An 18,481-nucleotide genomic window follows, 5' to 3' on the forward strand; every position below is an offset into this window, starting at 1 on the left:
TAGCCATGCCCTTCTTCAGGAGATCTTCCTTACCCAGGGATTGAACCTTACCCAGATCTTCCTTACCCAGGTCTCCCGCACTGCAGGCAGATTCTTCACCATCTGAGCCACTAGGGAAGCCCCTATGTAAGTATATATTGTACCTACATATATTTGAAATATATTTGAAATTCCCCAATATTTGAGTTAAAGGTCTCCATTTCTCCAGAGTATAATTCTGTGGTGTAGAAATAAAACCCCCCCCCAAAAAAAATAAAACTTTCCCTTAAAATACTATGTCGCTTAATTATCATCTGTATGTTGAGAATCCCCAGACGACAGGCCAGATTTCGGGGCTGTGCTGTGCTGTGCTAAATCGCTTTAGTGGTGTCCAACTCTGTGTGACTCTATGGATTGTAGTCCACCAGGCTCCTCTGTCCATGGGACTCTCCAGGCAATAATACTAAAGTGGGTTGCCATGCCCTCCCTCCTCCAGGGGATTTTCCCAACTCAGGGATCGAACCCACATTTCTTCAAGTCTCCTGCTTTGGCAGGTGGGTTCTTTACCACTAGTGCCACCTGGGAAGTCCCCAAATTTGGGGAACAGTGTGATTTATTTAGACTCTCAGTTCCTTTTCTGGTTCATAAGACATCCATTATGGGTTGTTGCAAATATAAACCTTGCTGCTTGCTATATACTACCATTGCCATTTCTTCACTCCTCTGTTCACCATACAGAAGAATATGGTTCCTAGAAAGCATTAAGTAGCTCCAATAGAAGTACTGAATCACGTTCTCGTTCAATCAGTTTAAAGTTAACTCTTTATTGATTTTAAGGCTATGCTGATCATCATAGGCATTTATATCAAACTACTGGTTATTTTGCTGTTGTTAAACAAAGTATTCAACTTTAACAACAAATTATTATTCAGAGGTTTTAGAACTCAATTCAGATAATACTCAAAAATAATTTTTAAGTGGTTAACTTATTATTTTATGTCCAGCCAAATAACATGTATGTCATAATATTCATTAGAATTAAAGATTCCATGAGACAAGTTTAAATAAAATATTCATATTAAATATTTTTTAATGACATTTAAAATTTTAGAGTGCTAAATTTGGCTTGTTAAAAACATTGTTGAGTAAAACTATTTCTCTGTCAACCATTTTTAGTAATGTAATGTTGCAGCTTTCAGAACAGAAAGTTTCTTTTTTTACCCTATTCTGCTACTGTCACTAGTATGCAGACTTAAGAATACAGTCTATTCTATTGTACAGTATAACCATTACAATTTTAATTTCTCTCCTATTAGTATCGAATACTAAAATTAGAGTATTCAAGTTTAGAGATGGTTTTTTCATTGGAAAAGTTCGTGCGGTCAATGCGAGAACTAGGACTTCCAATCTTGCTCAGCCAGGACTTCCTACAAAAAATAAATAAATAAAAATTAGCATTTTAGTGTATATGGACTAGCTGAAATGATCCCACAATGAGTTACAATGGGAGTTTATGTTTAATAAGCAACTTTTGCATGTAATATGAAAGATATACATGACATCTCTCTCTCAAAGTTGTTCAGTCATGTCTGACTGTTTGTGACCCCATGGACCATAGTGTAGCCTGCTTGGCTCCTTTGTCCTTGGAATTCTTCTAGTAAGAATGCTGGACTGGGTAGCCATCCCTCCTCCATGGGATCTTCCCAACCCAGGGATGGAACCTGAGTCTCTCACATATACATATATATATGTATAATTATATACACAATATAAATTTTGTATCAAAATATCATAGAGTTTAACATATAATCAAATGTGAGCAAAGAAGAGCTAATGACCAATTAAGCATAGTCAACTCCTGATGATTTCATTGTGGAGTAATTTCCCTCCTTTTAAAATATCCAAAGTCATTATTACTTAGCTCTTATATGCAACAACATAAAAATATATTTTATAAAGAATAAAACAATTCACTATGGATTTTTCTTATTAGCCAGCAAATGGTAGATTATATATGCAGGATGAGAGAGAGAGAATAAAAAAATGAATGTGATTTTTCTGTAAATATTTGAACAAAATTAGACAAACATCTTATCTATTCAAAAGCCATTTCATATCACATATTAGCAGAGTAACTGCATTAAAGGGACAATGTTCTGAAATTTTCTTTGCTTATATAGTACAATATTTTTTCTTAATTTAGTAGTGATATTGTTTGTCTAATATATACATTTGGGTACTTACCTGAGATGCTTCATATAAAATAAGATTACAGTAATATTGCTGACACCTTAGATATTTTAAGGATATTCAAGAATCTTTCTACCTATTAATAATTAGTTGGGATGAAAATTAAGTGGGAGTACAGGTTAATAATAAGCATTTTTGTACAGTTGATAGCTGTTATCCCAGTTGTTGTAGAAACACTAAGTTTCCTCATATCCCCAAAGGTCTTTGAGGTTGTGAAACTAGTGGTGTCTATAGCTATGGAGTAACGTATGTAACAACCTCAATAACCTTGAATTAAAAATATTTTCTAAGCTACAGTTGTCTGATTAGCTGAGAATTACTCTTAACAGGCTGGAGAGGAATTCCAGTGATTCAAATTGCCCTATGCTATTTACTTATTTTTATCTTTTTGGCTGTACTGGGTCTTCATTGCTGCACGGGCTTTGTTTCCAGTTGCAGTGAAAGGGGGCTACTCTCTAGTTGCAGTGCGCCTGCCTCTCACTGCAGTGGCTCCTCTTGGTGCAGAGCCTGGGCTCTAGGATGTGTGGGCTTCAGTAGTTGTGGCTCTAGGGCACAGGTTCAGTAGCGGGAGCACACAAGCTTAGTTGCTCCGCAGCATGTGGGATCTTTCTGGACTGGGGATTGAACCTGTGTCTCCTGCCTTGGCAGGTGGATTCTTTACCACTGAGCCACCGGGGAAGCTTGCTGTTTCGCTACTTAATTCTTCAGTTACTACTGGAGTATAGTTGATTCACAATATTAGTTTCAGGTGTACAACACAGTGATTCAATATTTTTATAGACTAAACTCCATTTAAAGTTATTATAAAATATTGGCTATGATCCCTGTACTGTAGATTAAATCCTTGTATCTTATTTATTTTACAAATAGCAGTTTGTTGTAACCCTCTTTTTGGTTCTTACTGTGACAGTTTTTCTGGGTAAGGAGAATGTTTACATCGTTTTCATAAGGTAAGCCATCAGCACAGTAACACATTTTCTTTCCTTCAACTCATTTAGTTGAAATCTTAAAAATCAAAACTGCATGTGTTGAAAAATAAAGTTTAGTTATTATGAAAAGGGCTGATGGCTTCAATTTTACCAAATTTCCTTGAAACCCTCTAGAAAAGAAAGGCTAGTAATAATAAAAAGCTAACATTAATGAAGCACTACCTGTTTGCTCAGCACTGTGTTGAATTCCTTAGTTTCCTTTAACCCACATATTAACTCTATAAGCTGTAGTTCATTTTCCCTATTAAGTCATTGATAAGGAAAGAGACACAGAAGAGTTAAATAACTTGCTCAGAGTAGGAGCCATGTTAGTGTTGACAAGGGATCAGATTCTGGATATATTGATTGTGAAGGTACAGTCAATAGATTTGCTGACACATGGACTGAAGGATGACACTTGGGTTATTGGTTTGAAAAACTACTAGAATAGGATTGTCAGGTACTGAAATGGAAGAGACTGTGAGAAGGGCAGATTTGAGGGAAAGATGAGAAGTTCAGTTTTAGAATGTTAAATCTGAGATGTCTATTAAACATCTGAATAAGATGCTGAGTAGGCAGCTGGACCCTAAATCTGGCTGCAGAGATAAAATTTGGAATTTGTCTGCAGATAGACAGCACTGAAAGCCATCAGAATGAATAAGATCACCAAGACAAGGAATGTAGATAGAAAAAGAAAGAGGCCCACAAACTATGCCATAGGACAGCCCAATGTTAAGAGCTCAAGAAGTAGAAGAACCAGCAGAGGAAAACAAAGCATCCAGTGAGGCAGGAGAAAAGCCGGGAGAGCCAGTGTGTCCTGGGAGTCAAATGAAGCCCTCAGGGAACAGGGAGAGATCAACCTGGGCAATGATTCTGGCAGGTTAAGCAAGGTGAGAACTGAGAGTTGACTGTTGTGTTTAGCAACATGCAGGTCACTGATGACCTTGACGAGAACAGTTTTGGTGGAGTGAAAGCCATATTTGAAAGGACTCAAGAGAGAATGAGAGAGGAACTGGAACCAGCATGTGTGTGTGTATGAGAGAGAAAGAAGTGGAGGGGCCCTCTATGCCATGGCTCCACACATGCCGTCCATGTTGCCTGACTTGCTTACTCACCTAGGAGTGCTCCAGTCATCTGTCTCTTGGAAAGATGTGCTGTTCATGTGCTGCTCTTGCCCTTGATAGGGGTGGCTCAGACCTGTAAATGGCAGAGGTGTTTTTCTAGCCAAAAAATAACTAGTCACAAATTTTTATCTAATTAGTGAGGATGAGATTGGGATGTCATAGTTTTCCAATCCCCCTTAATGTGAAAAGGAACCACATAATCCAACAGTACCCATTAATTCATTTCAGTAAATAACACTGCATGAAAGGTATATTCTAGATACTGGGATGCATACATAGATATTTAAAATGGGGTTCTTTCCTCAACCTAACCTTACGTCTAAAGCAATTAGAGCAATAAGAACAAACAAAACCCAAAGTTAATAGAAGGAAAGAAAACATAAAGATCAGAGCCGAAATAAGTGAAAGAGAGACAAAACAACAGAAAAGATCAATGAAGCTAAAAGCTGGTTCTTTGGAGAAAAAAAACAACCCAATAAAAAAAAAATGCTCAGAAGACCTAAATTTTCTCCAAAGAAGACAAGACAGATGGCCAAGAGGCATATGAAAAGATGTTCAACATTTCTAGTTATTAGAGAAAGGCAAATCAAAATTACAATGAGATATTATCTTATACCAGTCAGAATGGCCATCATCAAAATGTCTACAAACAATAAATGCTGGAGAGGGTATAAAGAAATGGGAACCCTCCCACACTATCGGTGGGAATGTAAATTGGTACAGCCTCTATGGAGAACAGTATGGAAGTTCCTTAAAAAAGTAAAAATAGAGCTACCATGCTGCGCTTAGTCACTCAGTCATGTCCGACTCTGTGTGACCCTATGGACTGTAGCCCACCAGGCTCCTCTGTCCATGGGATTCTCCAGGCAAGAATACTGGAGTGGGTTGCCACGCCCTCCTCCAGAGGATGTTCCCAACCCAGGGACTGAACCCACGTCTTCCACATTGTGGGTGGATTCTTTACCATCTGAGCCTCCAGGGAAGCTGTATGACACATCAGTCCCACTCTTGGGCATACATCCAGAGGAAACAGTGATTTGAAAGGATATACGCACCCGTGTTCAGCACACTGTTGTCTACAACAGCCGGGACACGGAAGCAGCCCTGTGTCCACCGACAGATGAGTGGTTTATATTGTCGCGTGTGTGCACCCTCCACACGTGATCGTGCTTCTGTACTTCACAGTACTTTTGCTGTGCCAAATGAGGAGCTTCCTAAGGAAGCCCTGATGGAAGTGGAAGCCCAGAGAAAGGACAGAGAGAGGCACAAGGAAGAAGTAACTGAAGAATCAAAGAGACTGAGGATGCAGTCCACTGCTGTCATGTCATCCATGGCAGGAAAAGAAGAGCTACTACCCAGACATCACTGGTTGTTTCTTCAAGAGGACATATAGAATCCAGCAAGGAACCAGAACCTGTGCCATCATCATCAGGCGTGAGTGACATTGCAGCTTGCCCTCCATCTGCTATTGATGACGACTCTTCAGCTCTACCGTCTCCCACCTTCTCCCTCTCCTCCAATTAATAACTCTTCTTGCCTGTTCACTTGATGCCAGCCCCTGGATGCCAGCCATTGTACCATATTACTGTACTTTTCAAGGTGCTGTACTGTTAAGATTAAAAAAATTTTTGTGTTTGTTTTATATGTATTATTTGTGTGAAAATTATTATAAACCCATTACAGTATAGTACTATATAGCTGATTGTGTTAGTTGGGTACCTAGGCTGTCTTTGTTGAACTTTCGAACAAATTGGACTTACAAATGCACTCTTGGAATGGAACTCACTCGTAGGTAGGGGAAAGTGAAAGTCCCTCAGTTGCGTCCAACTCTTGTGACCCCATGGACTGGAGAGTCCATGCAGTTCTCCAGGCCAGAATACTGGAGTGGGCAGCCATTCCCTTCTCTAGGTCTCCCACATTGCAGGTGGATTCTTTGCCAGTTGAGCCACCAGGAAGCCCAGGTAGGGGACCTACTGTAACACTATTTCCAGCAACATAGATGGGCCTAGAGATTGTTATTCTGAGTGAAAGACAGATACCATCTGATACTGCTTACATGTGGAATCTAAAAAAAGAAAAAAGATACAAATGAACTTATTTACAAAACAGAAACAGACTCACAGACCTATAGAGTGATTTATGATTACCAAAGGGGGAGTGTTGGAAGGAGGGATAGATAAGCAGTTTGGGACTGACATATAAACACTGCTATATTTAAAATAGATAACCAACAAGGATTTATTGTATAGCACAGGGAACTCTGCTCAGCATTCTGTAATAACCTAAATGGGGAAAGAATTTGAAAAACAATAGATACATTCACATGTATAACTGAATCACTTTGCTATATACCTGAAACTAACATTGTTAATCAACTATAGTCCAATATAAGATGAAAAATAATTTTTAAAAGTTATATGTATTAAAATTATTCAATATTAACTTTATTTTTCATGAATATTTATGAATAAAGGTGAAGTACTGAAAATGAATAAAGCAAGAGAAGTCAATAATTGAGTAATTTTTATTTATTTCTCACAAAGAACTGGGTGATTTGACCTCCCTTTTCAAAGATGAAATCAAATCATGCATAGAAACGAATGAAAATGAAAACACAACAACCCAAAACCTATGGGACACTGTAAAAGCAGTGCTAAGGGGAAGATTCATAGCATTACAGGCTTACCTCAAGAAACAAGAAAAAGTCAAATAAATAACCTAACGCTACACCTAAAGCAACTACAGAAGAAAGAAATGAAGAACCCCAGGGTTAGTAGAAGGAAAGAAATCTTAAAAATTAGGGCAGAAATAAATGCAAAAGAAACTAAAGAGACCATAGCAAAAATCAACAAAGCTAAAAGCTGGTTTTTTGAAAAAATAAACAAAATTGACAAACCGTTAGCAAGACTCATTAAGAAACAAAGGGAGAAGAACCAAATTAACAAAATTAGAAATGAAAATGGAGAGATCACGACAGACAACACTGAAATACAAAGGATCATAAGAGACTACTACCAGCAGCTCTATGCCAATAAAATGGACAACTTGGAAGAAATGGAAAAATTCTTAGAAAAGTATAACTTTCCAAAACTGAGCCACAAAGAAATAGAAGATCTTAACAGACCCATCACAAGCAAGGAAATCAAAACTGTAATCAGAAATCTTCCAGGAAACAAAAGCTCAGGACCAGATGGCTTCACAGCTGAATTCTACCAAAAATTTAGAGAAGAGCTAACACCTATCTTACTCAAACTCTTCCAGAAAATTGCAGAAGAAGGTAAACTTCCAAACTCATTCTATGAGGCCACCATCACCCTAATTTCAAAACAGAAAAAGATGCCACAAAAAAAGAAAACTACAGGCCAATATCACTGATGAACATCGATGCAAAAATCCTTAACAAAATTCTAGCAAACAGATTCCAACAACATATTAAAAAAACATATATCATGACCAAGTGGGCTTTATCCCAGGAATGCAAGGATTCTTTAATATCTGCAAATCAATCAATGTAATACACCACATTAACAAATTGAAAGATAAAAAACATATGATTATCTCAATAGATGCCAAAAAAGCCTTTGACAAAATTCAACATCCTTTTATGATTAAAACTCTCCAGAAAGCAGGAATAGAAGGAACATACCTCAACATAATAAAAGCTATATATGACAAACCCACAGCAAGCATTACCCTCAATGGTGAAAAATTGAAAGCATTCCCCTGAAATCAGGAACAAGACAAGGGTGCCCACTCTCACCACTACTGTTCAACATAGTTTTGGAAGTGTTGGCCGGAGCAATCAGAGCAGAAAAAGAAGTAAAAGGAATCCAGATAGGAAAAGAAGAAGTGAAATTCTCGCTGTTTGCAGATGACATGATCCTCTACATAGAAAACCCTAAAGACTCTACCAGAAAATTACTAGAGCTTATCAACGAATATAGTAAAGTTGCAGGATATAAAATTAACACACAGAAATCCCTTGCATTCCTATACACTAACAAGAAAACAGAAAGAGAAATTAAGGAAACAATACCATTCACCATTGCAACAAAAAGAATAAAATACTTAGGAGTATATCTACCTAAAGAAACAAAAGACCTATACATAGAAAACTATAAAACACTGATGAAAGAAATCAAAGAGGACACAAACAGATGGAGAAACATACCGTGTTCATGGATTGGAAGAATCAATATTGTCAAAATGACTATACTACCCAAAGCAATCTATAGATTCAATGCAATCCCTATCAAGCTACCAATGGTATTTTTCACAGAACTAGAACAAATAATTTCACAATTTGTATGGAAATACAAAAAACCTCGAATAGCCAAAGTAATCTTGAGAAAGAAGAATGGAACTGGAGGAATCAACCTGCCTGACTTCAGACTCTACTACAAAGCCACAGTCATCAAGACAGTATGGTACTGGCACAAAGACAGAAATATAGATCAATGGAACAAAATAGAAAGCCCAGAGATAAATCCACGAACCTATGGACACCTTATCTTCAACAAAGGAGGCAAGAATATACAATGGAAAAAAGACAACCTCTTTAACAAGTGGTGCTGGGAAAACTGGTCAACCACTTGTAAAAGAATGAAACTAGAACACTTTCTAACACCATACACAAAAATAGACTCAAAATGGATTAAAGATCTAAATGTAAGACCAGAAACTATAAAACTCCTAGAGGAGAACATAGGCAAAACACTCTCTGACATAAATCACAGCAGGATCCTCTATGACCCACCTCCCAGAATATTGGAAATAAAAGCAAAAATAAACAAATGGGACCTAATGAAACTTAAAAGCTTTTGCACAACAAAGGAAACTATAAGCAAGGTGAAAAGACAGCCCTCAGATTGGGAGAAAATAATAGCAAATGAAGCAACAGACAAAGGATTAATCTTAAAAATATACAAGCAACTCCTGCAGCTCAATTCCAGAAAAATAAATGACCCAATCAAAAAATGGGCCAAAGAACTAAACAGACATTTCTCCAAAGAAGACATACAGATGGCTAACAAACACATGAAAAGATGCTCAACATCACTCATTATCAGAGAAATGCAAATCAAAACCACAATGAGGTACCATTACACGCCAGTCAGGATGGCTGCTATCCAAACGTCTACAAGCGATAGATGCTGGAGAGGGTGTGGAGAAAAGGGAACCCTTTTACACTGTTGGTGGGAATGCAAACTACTACAGCCGCTATGGAGAACAGTGTGGAGATTTCTTAAAAAACTGGAATTAGAACTGCCATATGACCACTTCTGGGCGTACACACCGAGGAAACCAGATCTGAAAGAGACACGTGCACCCCAGTGTTCATCACAGCACTGTTTATAATAGCCAGGACATGGAAGCAACCTAGATGCCCATCAGCAGACAAATGGATAAGGAAGCTGTGGTACATATACACCATGGAATATTACTCAGCCATTAAAAAGAATTCATTTGAATCAGTTCTAATGAGATGGATGAAACTGGAGCCCATTATACAGAGTGAAGTAAGCCAGAAAGATAAAGACCAATACAGTATACTAACGCATATATATGGAATTTAGAAAGATGGTAACGATAACCCTATATGCAAAAGAGAAAAAGAGACACAGATGTACAGAACAGACTTTTGGACTCTGTGGGAGAAGGCAAGGGTGGGATGTTTAGAGAGAACAGCATTGAAACATGTATATTATCTAGGGTGAAACAAATTACCAGCCCAGGCTGGATGCCTGAGACAAGTGCTCGGGCCTGGTGCACTGGGAAGACCCAGAGGAACTGGGTGGAGAGGGAGGGGGGAGGGGGGATCGGGATGGGGAATACATGTAAATCCATGGCTGATTCACGTCAATGTATGACAAAAACCACTACAATACCGTAAAATAATTAGCCTCTAACTAATAAATGGGAAAAAAAAGAAAAATAATTTTTAAAAGTTATATGTATTAAAATTATTCAATATTAACTTTATTTTTCATGAATATTTACAAATAAAGGTGAAGTACTGAAAATGAATAAAGCAAGAGAAGTCAATAATTGAGTAACTTTTATTTATTTCTCAGAAAGAACTGGGTGATTTGACCTCCCTTTTCAAAGATGCAATCTGCTGATCAGTGTTTCTCAACTCAGGTCTCCCACATTGCAGGCAGACTCTTTACTCTCTGAGCCACCAGGGAATCCCCCCAAATCTTCATGATACAGTGTTATCTATAATGACTCTTTGCAACCCCGTGGACCCATGGAATTCTCTAAGCCAGAATACTGGAGTGGGTAGGCTTTCCCTTCTCCAGGGGATCTTCCCAATCCAGGAATCGAACCTGAGTCTCCTGCATTGCAGGCAAATTCTTTGCCAACTAAACTGTCAGGGAAGCTCTTATTTCTCATAAAGCAAAAAAAGAAATCTTTGTAGACTGCTTTTAAAAACACTTGGAAATCAATTATAGTAAATTAAACCAAATTATGCCTTTTTAAAAATACGTTCTCTTGACTGATGCTCTTGCATTACTTTGAAAAATTATTAAACTTCAAGAGTCCTGTATAAAAAAATAACTGTTTTGTCTACTTTTGTTCAAGTGTTTATGTTCCTCATTAAAATTTTGTTTGCTTCAATTCATGTCCTGTTTATTTCTTGGTAAGTTTATACTTAGATATGTACTTTTTTTTGCTGTTTTGAACAAGATGCTTTTTAATTATCATATTTTTAAACTGACACATAGAGAAACTAGTGATCTCTCATGTTGTAATCAGATACCTTACCGAACTTCCTTGGTGATATAATAGTTTTTTCCTTTTTTTTGGAATGCCTAGATTAACCACCCCATGTATTTTTAAATTCATTCTGTCAATTTTTAACACATTGACAGGATAATTTAAAATTGCTCTTTATTTTAGTCTCTCTAGCCACATTTCAGTGGCTCAGATGGTAAAGAATCCACCTGCAATGCAGGAGGCACAGATTTGATCCCTGGGTCAGGAAGATCCCCTGGAGAAGGGAATGGCAGCCCACTCCAGTATTCCTGCCTGGAGAATTCCACGGACAGAGGGGCCTGGTGGGCTATAGCCCATGGGGTCGTAAAGAGTTGGACACAACTGAGCAACTCACACTTTCACTTTTTTTTTTTAGCCATATTTTGGCTACTTACATGCCCTTCAGAGAATTGCTACAGAGAAAAACTGAATCACGAACAATGCACCCAGCCAAGAGGCCAGCAAGATCATAATACACTAATACATGCTCTAACTACAGCATATTTTACCTATTAGTTTTGTAGACTCCATAAATACTGAATGGGTGGTTAGATGGATGGGTGAGTTATACTTGCTTGAAAGAGATTGAAGTCTATTATTTCTGCTGTAAATCTGAGTTGGTTTTGTGTGCATATATCTTTCAGGTATTTTTGTTTAAGCAACATGATCCACTGGCAGGCTTTAAAAAACAAAAGAAAGGATGTAAACTGGAAAATTCTATTGACAAAAGTCATGTTACTTGAAAACCATGTTCTCTCTTCACTGTAATACCAGTAAGTGCCTTATGTAGAGATTTTGAAAATGAAACTTATTTTTGTGAAGTTTAATTCTCTTCCCCAAATCATGGTGTCTTTAACAATTATGAGGAAATAATAGAAGGAATTTTATTATGGATACACTTTCTTACGTGGTTGATGAGAACCATACACAGTTGTGAAAACAATTTTTTATGAAATGGCAAAGGACAATGATCTTGTCCATATTACATTTAAGTGTTCTGCAGGCCACCTTTGCATTAAAAAGAAATTAATAAAACACAATGCTGATAAATATTAAATGACCAAGGAAAAATCTATTCGTTTAATAAATTAAGTATGCTGTGTTTTTCTGTTCCTGTTCAGAGAGTCGCCAACTCTCAGTCCCCTCCAGGTTTCCACAGCCTTGTCTCTAATTCATGGGTGCAGATGGCACACACTCAGCCATCAAGTACAGTAAGTGCCACATATTTATGGCCTTGGCAGCCAGCAAAGAGGCCAGCTGTGGCCTTCTAAAATGCACTTAGGTGTCTGCCCTCCCAGAGACCTTTCTTTGATGGTATCTAAAAAGGGCCCCACCCCCATGCTGTTGTGAGCATCATGGGAATTAGCACATTCTATAATTGCGATGTTTATATGATTGTTTATGTATTCACTACCTGCCTCCTCCACATTAGAATGCAAGTTCTAGGAAGAGAGGGTCCCCACCCTCTAGCAGGATTCCCAATGATAGTGGGCCCTCAATATGTATTTACTGAATGAATTGAGCCTCTGTCACCTTTCTGCCCTCCCCAGGTCTGCACCTTCCATGCATGAGAGGAAGGGGCATTCCTAGGGTCTGTGCACGCCACACACAGAAAGGAACCCTGAGCATGACCTGTTAACGCTTTGATTTTTACCTCAAACAAAACAAAACCCTCGTGCATTTTTTTAAAAACTCTTTGAAAGGTAAAGACATAGTTGCTTTTATTACAGAAAGTGAGTAAATATTTTGTCTGCGGCCGTCCCCTATGAAATAACTCAAGTAATGACAATATTCAGTCTCTTAAAGGAAGTTAGAGGCCTATGGATCTGATCTAATAACCTGAATATAAGCCTGTGAACAAAGTTTATTCGTGCAATCTGTCCATGTATTTTTGCCAGTCCCTAAATTTTAGTGTATTTCTTGTGACTGTGAGTTTACTCACAATATAAATAAACATAGTCACTGAACTTCACTCAGAGTTCAGTGAGTTCACTGAACTCTGAGTGAAGTCAGTTACTATTTGAACCCCACAGGAGGGCCAAGTCCATCCTGCAAACCCAGTCACATGACATGCCACCACATTAGTCAGAGTCAGCGCATAGTTGGTTGTATATGCTCATACATACTGTGATTATCCTTAGACACTTTTCTTTATATCCCAAGTATGTACAGACACCTACTATTTATGTGCTGTATTAATTTTAAAATTTTATGCTTTAAAAAAAAAAAAAAGAATCCTCCCAATATAATCTTGCCCCAAAGCTTAATGCTTATAGCAGGAGTGAAGTGCTTCTCTGAACAAAGGAACAGTTGAGGTGGGGGTGGGGGGTGCAGAACCCCACCCCTCACCCCAGGCCCTTTTTCCACCAACTGCACCTCAGGCACCGCTGGGAAATCCTAAGGGCTCTGAAGAGCACCGTTTGAAAACTTCCCTATTAACCTATCACTGAGCAAGGATACAGAAGCATGGCAGGAGGGAGACTCCATCACAGCTAGAGGTGGAAATCAACATAGGACCATCTGTTCTGCAACTCAAGTCAGTTAGTGTTTCCTGCAAAACATAGTAAGCTTCTGGGGTGGTGGGGAAAAAAATCCCATCTAACTAATATCCTGCTCTGAAACGAAGAGGTGAAATGATCAATAAAGCATTAGAAAGCCAATACTATTAATAATTCATAGCAGTTCTATTTCCTAGGACTAAAGTGGGGCAGCATAATCCTTTCGCATATCTCTGTAGCACCAGTATAAAATGTAGACCATAGCAAGAAAGCAGACAGTAGGAAAAGACAGCTAATGAATTAAAAGCTAACGTGATGTATGCTGGAAAATATTGAGTTGTCTGCTCATTTCAAGCTTTCAAACTAACATTAATAATGGAAGGGCAGCACAAAATATTTTTGCTATTCTCCTTATTTAGCAAGTTTCATTATCCAGTTACATGTGGACAAATAATATGTTATCAATACAAGTATTTTGAAGGCATTTTGATATAATGTCTAGAGTTTCTGTTAGGTATTAGTGAATTTCTGTTAGAGTTCAGTGATTATTAGGGGAATCCTAGGATATCCATAATTAAGCTGAAACCAGATTCTTCATCTTTAAAATAGGATAATGCTTCACTGTTCGTGAAAGGATTAAAGAGAATGTAAATAAATTGCCTAAGGCAATGTCTGACACCCAGCAGGCCCTTAAAAGCAGTTATTTTATCCTTCTCTGCCTTTGCTAAAGATGATAGACAGCCTGCTTGGCAAACTGTGAGCTTCCAAGGCACGCACTTCAGTGCAGCTCCACTAGTAAAAACTCTTGTTCTTGGTGGAGCTGCTTCTCAGCTGCAGTGGGAAATGGCATGTCACTCAACCTCCTCATTTTGGGGAGAGTCTGCAAGAACTACCCAACATGAGCTATGCCCAGGACACTGAGAACCAGCCAGCTGAATCAAGGGCCTAGATGCAGAGAAGGCAAAAGTGAAGGCATGACTGAAACCTGGTTTTTCTGCCACACCACAGTTTCCAGGTCCACAAAGTGACAGGTGTGCTCATCTGTTTCATGCAGTGGCAAGAAAATCATTGCTGGAGCACAGTGGTGATGAAGTGGACTTTAGGATCATTCTGCTTGGATGTGAATCCAGCTACCATTTCCAACTGGTCATCCTCGGTAGGTTTCTTAGACTCTCAGTGCTTCATCTGTGAAAAGGAGAGTGTGTAGCCTACCTCAGAAAATTGTTATGAAGGTTAAACAAGAGAATCTGTGTAAATCGTTTGAAAGACTATCTAGAGAATACTCTACCCTGGTGAGTCACTGGTAAAAAATCTACCTGCAGTGCGGGAGACATGGGTTTGATCCCTAGGTTGGGAAGATCGCCTGGAGGAGGAAATGGCAACCCATTCCAGTATTCTTACTTGGAAAATCCCATAGACAGCGAACCCTGGTGGGGCTATAGCCCATGGGGTCACAAAAGAGTCGGATATGACAGCAACTAAAGAACAAATGACAACAGAAGCACTTAATAATTTTTAGCTATTGTATCAGTCAGGTAATGAAACAGCAGGTAATGAAAACCACCCTAGCTAGTTTACATGGAGTTTAATATAGGGAATTAACTCCTTACAAAACCACTGAAGGGCTAGAAGAACAGATTTGAATGGGCCTGTTGGAGCAACTCCATAGAATTGGCTGCTAAAGTATAAGCTGTTAAAACTGTGATTCTCATGCAAGTACAATATGACGTGTCAAAGATTAATTAATGAGGGAACCTGGAAGATTCTGATTCAAAGGAGAGTTTAGACACACACATACAACCCACTCCAGTATTCTTTCCTGGGAAATCTCATGGACAGAGGAGTCTGGCGGGCTACAGTCTATAGGACCGCAAAGAGCTGGACACAACTGAGTGAGCATGCAGACACTAATGCTATTCAGTTAACAAGAACTTCATGAAACTCTACACTATGGGATACAAAGGATTAGAAATATATGTATATTTTTTCCTTGTCCTGTATGATAGCAACAGTTTTGTAAACTCCCTCTGATCTGGAGTTCTTCTCAACACTGGAACAGAATCCCAAGGAAAACAAACATTTACAGGCCAAGTGGAATGCAGAAGCAGATAGAGGACAGGTAGAAAGAGTTACCAAAGAAGAGGGAGGTAACCATGAAGTGTGGTGTTAGTGTTAGGGAACTGTTGACTGAAACCTCCTGCCTTGGCCAGGCACGATGGTAACCACTTGCATGAATTATCCCCTGGTAGGAGGTCCCAATAAGGAACATGGTGGTGGAGGAGGATGCCAGCCCATAATATATCCTACCAAATTCCCAGAATCCTTCACACTAGAACCCATCTTGGCTGAGATATATGGATGCCACCAGGAAGGACCCTGAGTCAGACCAGTATTGGGCCAAGCAAGATGACTGGCCAGAGACAACCTGCAATCTCCATTACCATAAATCCTAAGCTAGGTGACTGAGCAGGACTCCTGGCTTCCCTTACCATGTTGCTCTCTGCCCAGATGCCCCTTTCCAATAGTCTTTTGCTTTGTCAGCACATATATCTCCTTGGACAGTTCATTTCCAAGTGTTAGACAAGAGCCCACTCTTGGACCCTGAAAGGTTTCCACCTCCTGCAACATTAGGAAAGCTAAGTATACAGAATGTTTTTAAGGAGAGAGATGTCAACTTCCAAATGCTCCTGAGACCCAAGTGAAAGATGAACTGAAGGATACCTTGGAGACCTCTCCAAGATCAGCTTCAGTTACGTGGTGGTGTAGAATCCTGATGAGAGTGGATTTAGGAGTGAGGGGGAAGTGAAGAAATGAAGATGGCAAGAACAGATCAGTCTCTAGAACTGTCAGATTATGGAGAAGAAGAGACACACAACAGCTTTACACAACGTTAAGGTTCTGTTCTTGGCAAGCCAAGCCTGCCTCTTCTCTGAAGTCAGTGCCTTCCGATATTTACAAGCATCTTGCCTCAGAACAATAGTCGGGGAGGAGTGCTTTAAGGACACACAGTCTAGGATGTTTTCTATTCCGGATGTGTTCAAATCTACTACATGGAGCCAAATTAGAAGGGAGTTGGCCAGACTCGCCTGTATCCACCGCCCCCCCGCCAACCCTGACCTCTCCACTCCCCCAAAATGCTCATAAGCAAATTGAGTTGTTGGGGAGATGCCATTGGCTGATAGGCTGATAGTTTAGAGCCAAACTGTGACCCACCCAGTGCAGAGCCCATTATTTCAGACATTTTTAAAAGCTTTGTTGCTGGCTCTGTTTTATGTCCCCACCCTTGTTTTTTATCCTTTCTCACTTGTAAATGTTACTCTCTTGTTACAGTTTTACATAGCCTTACAAATCACTTCGAGTTGTGTTGGGAACAAAGTGAAGTATTAATATAAACACACAAAGCTGTGAGGGTTGTGTTTTTTTTCTTTTTCTCCTTGATGCTGTTCCCTTTATTTTTATGAAGGAAATCATTGGAAGGGGGTGTGGAGATTTATCTACAGAGTTTTACTTTACAACTGACTTTACTAGATACGTTTTCCATTACAGTGAGACACACATCATTCTGAGGTCATAAAAACATGTATCTACAAGGCAGCCTTCTCTGCAGCTGCCCTCCTGACCCAGGCCTTGAAATCAGGACTGCGGGGGGCAGGGAGGGCGGAGGGGGGTCCGGAGCTGCGGTCCTCCACCTCCAGGGAAAGTGGTGCTGATGGAAATTAGAGAATGTCTGGTATTAGAATCAGAATGCAGTTTAATTAATTACTCTTTTGAACTGAGGGGCTTCCCTGGTGGCTCAGATGGTAAAAAATCTGCCTGCAATGTGAGAGACCCAGGTTTGATCCCTGGGTCAGGAAGATGCCCTTGAGTAGAAAATGGCAACCCACTCTAGTATGCTTGCCTGGAGAATCCCATGGACAGAGAATCCTGGTGGGCTATAGTTCATGGGGTCGCAAAGAGTCAGACACAACTGAGCGACTTAACACTCCACTTTCTTTTGAACTGAAAGCAACGTACATAGTAAGCAGCTGTCATATTTAGTTTTCCAAGTGATTTTTAGATGAGGCTATTCAAACTAGGCCTATAAATCCAAACTCAGAGTGGGATGTTTGCATTTGAATTAGCATTAAAAGTTTCTGAGGTCTCAGAAGTTATAACCATGAAGCTAAAGTCAGAAGATGGGTCCCGCTGTGAAAGAAAGCAGACTCCTTGACACTGGGTCTAGAAAGCAGTATTTATTCTGGCAGTCAGCCAGGTGAGGACTCACGTTTGGGAGCCTCTTCTCTTCACACACTGTATCCTGCTACAGCTAAACTTACATCAAAGACAGTAGCTAGCTTCCTGTAGACGCCTATTAGGCATCATTACATTGGTGGAGACGCCAGTGGTCTTCAGTGGTCTAGGAAATTGATCTTAAAAGCTTTCTCTGAAATGGTGGAGTTCAGGGGAACAAATGCATAATAACCAAATTCATAGATCAATTTATAAAAATGCAATACCATGTATTCATTTATATTGGGTGCTCTATTTGTCAAATATGTCATCTATACAAGAATTTTCCATTTGGGGAAGCACACTAAGGAGATAGAATTACAATAGATTGTTCTTTCTCCAGTTTAGGTGTATTTTGGCCTAGGAAACATATGATAAAACCTTCTTCCCTAGAAAACACTGAAATGGCAATATTGATCACCTTTTAAAGAACTCTGTACCACCCACTGCTTTTCACTTAATACCTCATTGCCTCACACAGGTTAATGAGACTGTGGTTTTCTTTACCGTGCTTTGTTCCTGAGGACACTCTCTCTTCACTCGGACTATACTGAAGCATATTCTAGTAAGTCCTTGTTTCTAGGGCAGAGACAAGAAAAACCTACCACTTACTGTACTGTGTTTACAAACCCCA

The 18,481-nt window shown here is 39.3% G+C and overlaps 1 protein-coding gene across 2 annotated transcripts in view; it reads right to left on the minus strand.

The window, feature by feature from the left end:
* Positions 1-783: 783 nt before the first annotated feature.
* ACYP2 (acylphosphatase 2) overlaps positions 784-18,481 on the minus strand; it is a 175,220-nt gene continuing 157,522 nt past the window's right edge. Inside the window, exons 4-5 of one of the 2 annotated variants that reach the window (XM_043918015.1) lie at positions 4,313-4,394; positions 1,342-1,406 (exon numbers count right to left, since the gene is read on the minus strand). In XM_043918015.1, the coding sequence (XP_043773950.1) occupies positions 4,328-4,394 (67 nt within the window). In that variant the 3' untranslated portion in view covers positions 1,342-1,406; positions 4,313-4,327. Of the gene's footprint in view, positions 1,407-4,312; positions 4,395-18,481 lie in introns of both variants that reach the window. The other variant, XM_043918014.1, reaches the window with a different exon arrangement.

The sequence above is a fragment of the Cervus elaphus genome, chromosome 11 (assembly GCF_910594005.1).
Source record: "Cervus elaphus chromosome 11, mCerEla1.1, whole genome shotgun sequence".
In the NCBI taxonomy this organism is placed as follows: domain Eukaryota; kingdom Metazoa; phylum Chordata; class Mammalia; order Artiodactyla; family Cervidae; genus Cervus; species Cervus elaphus.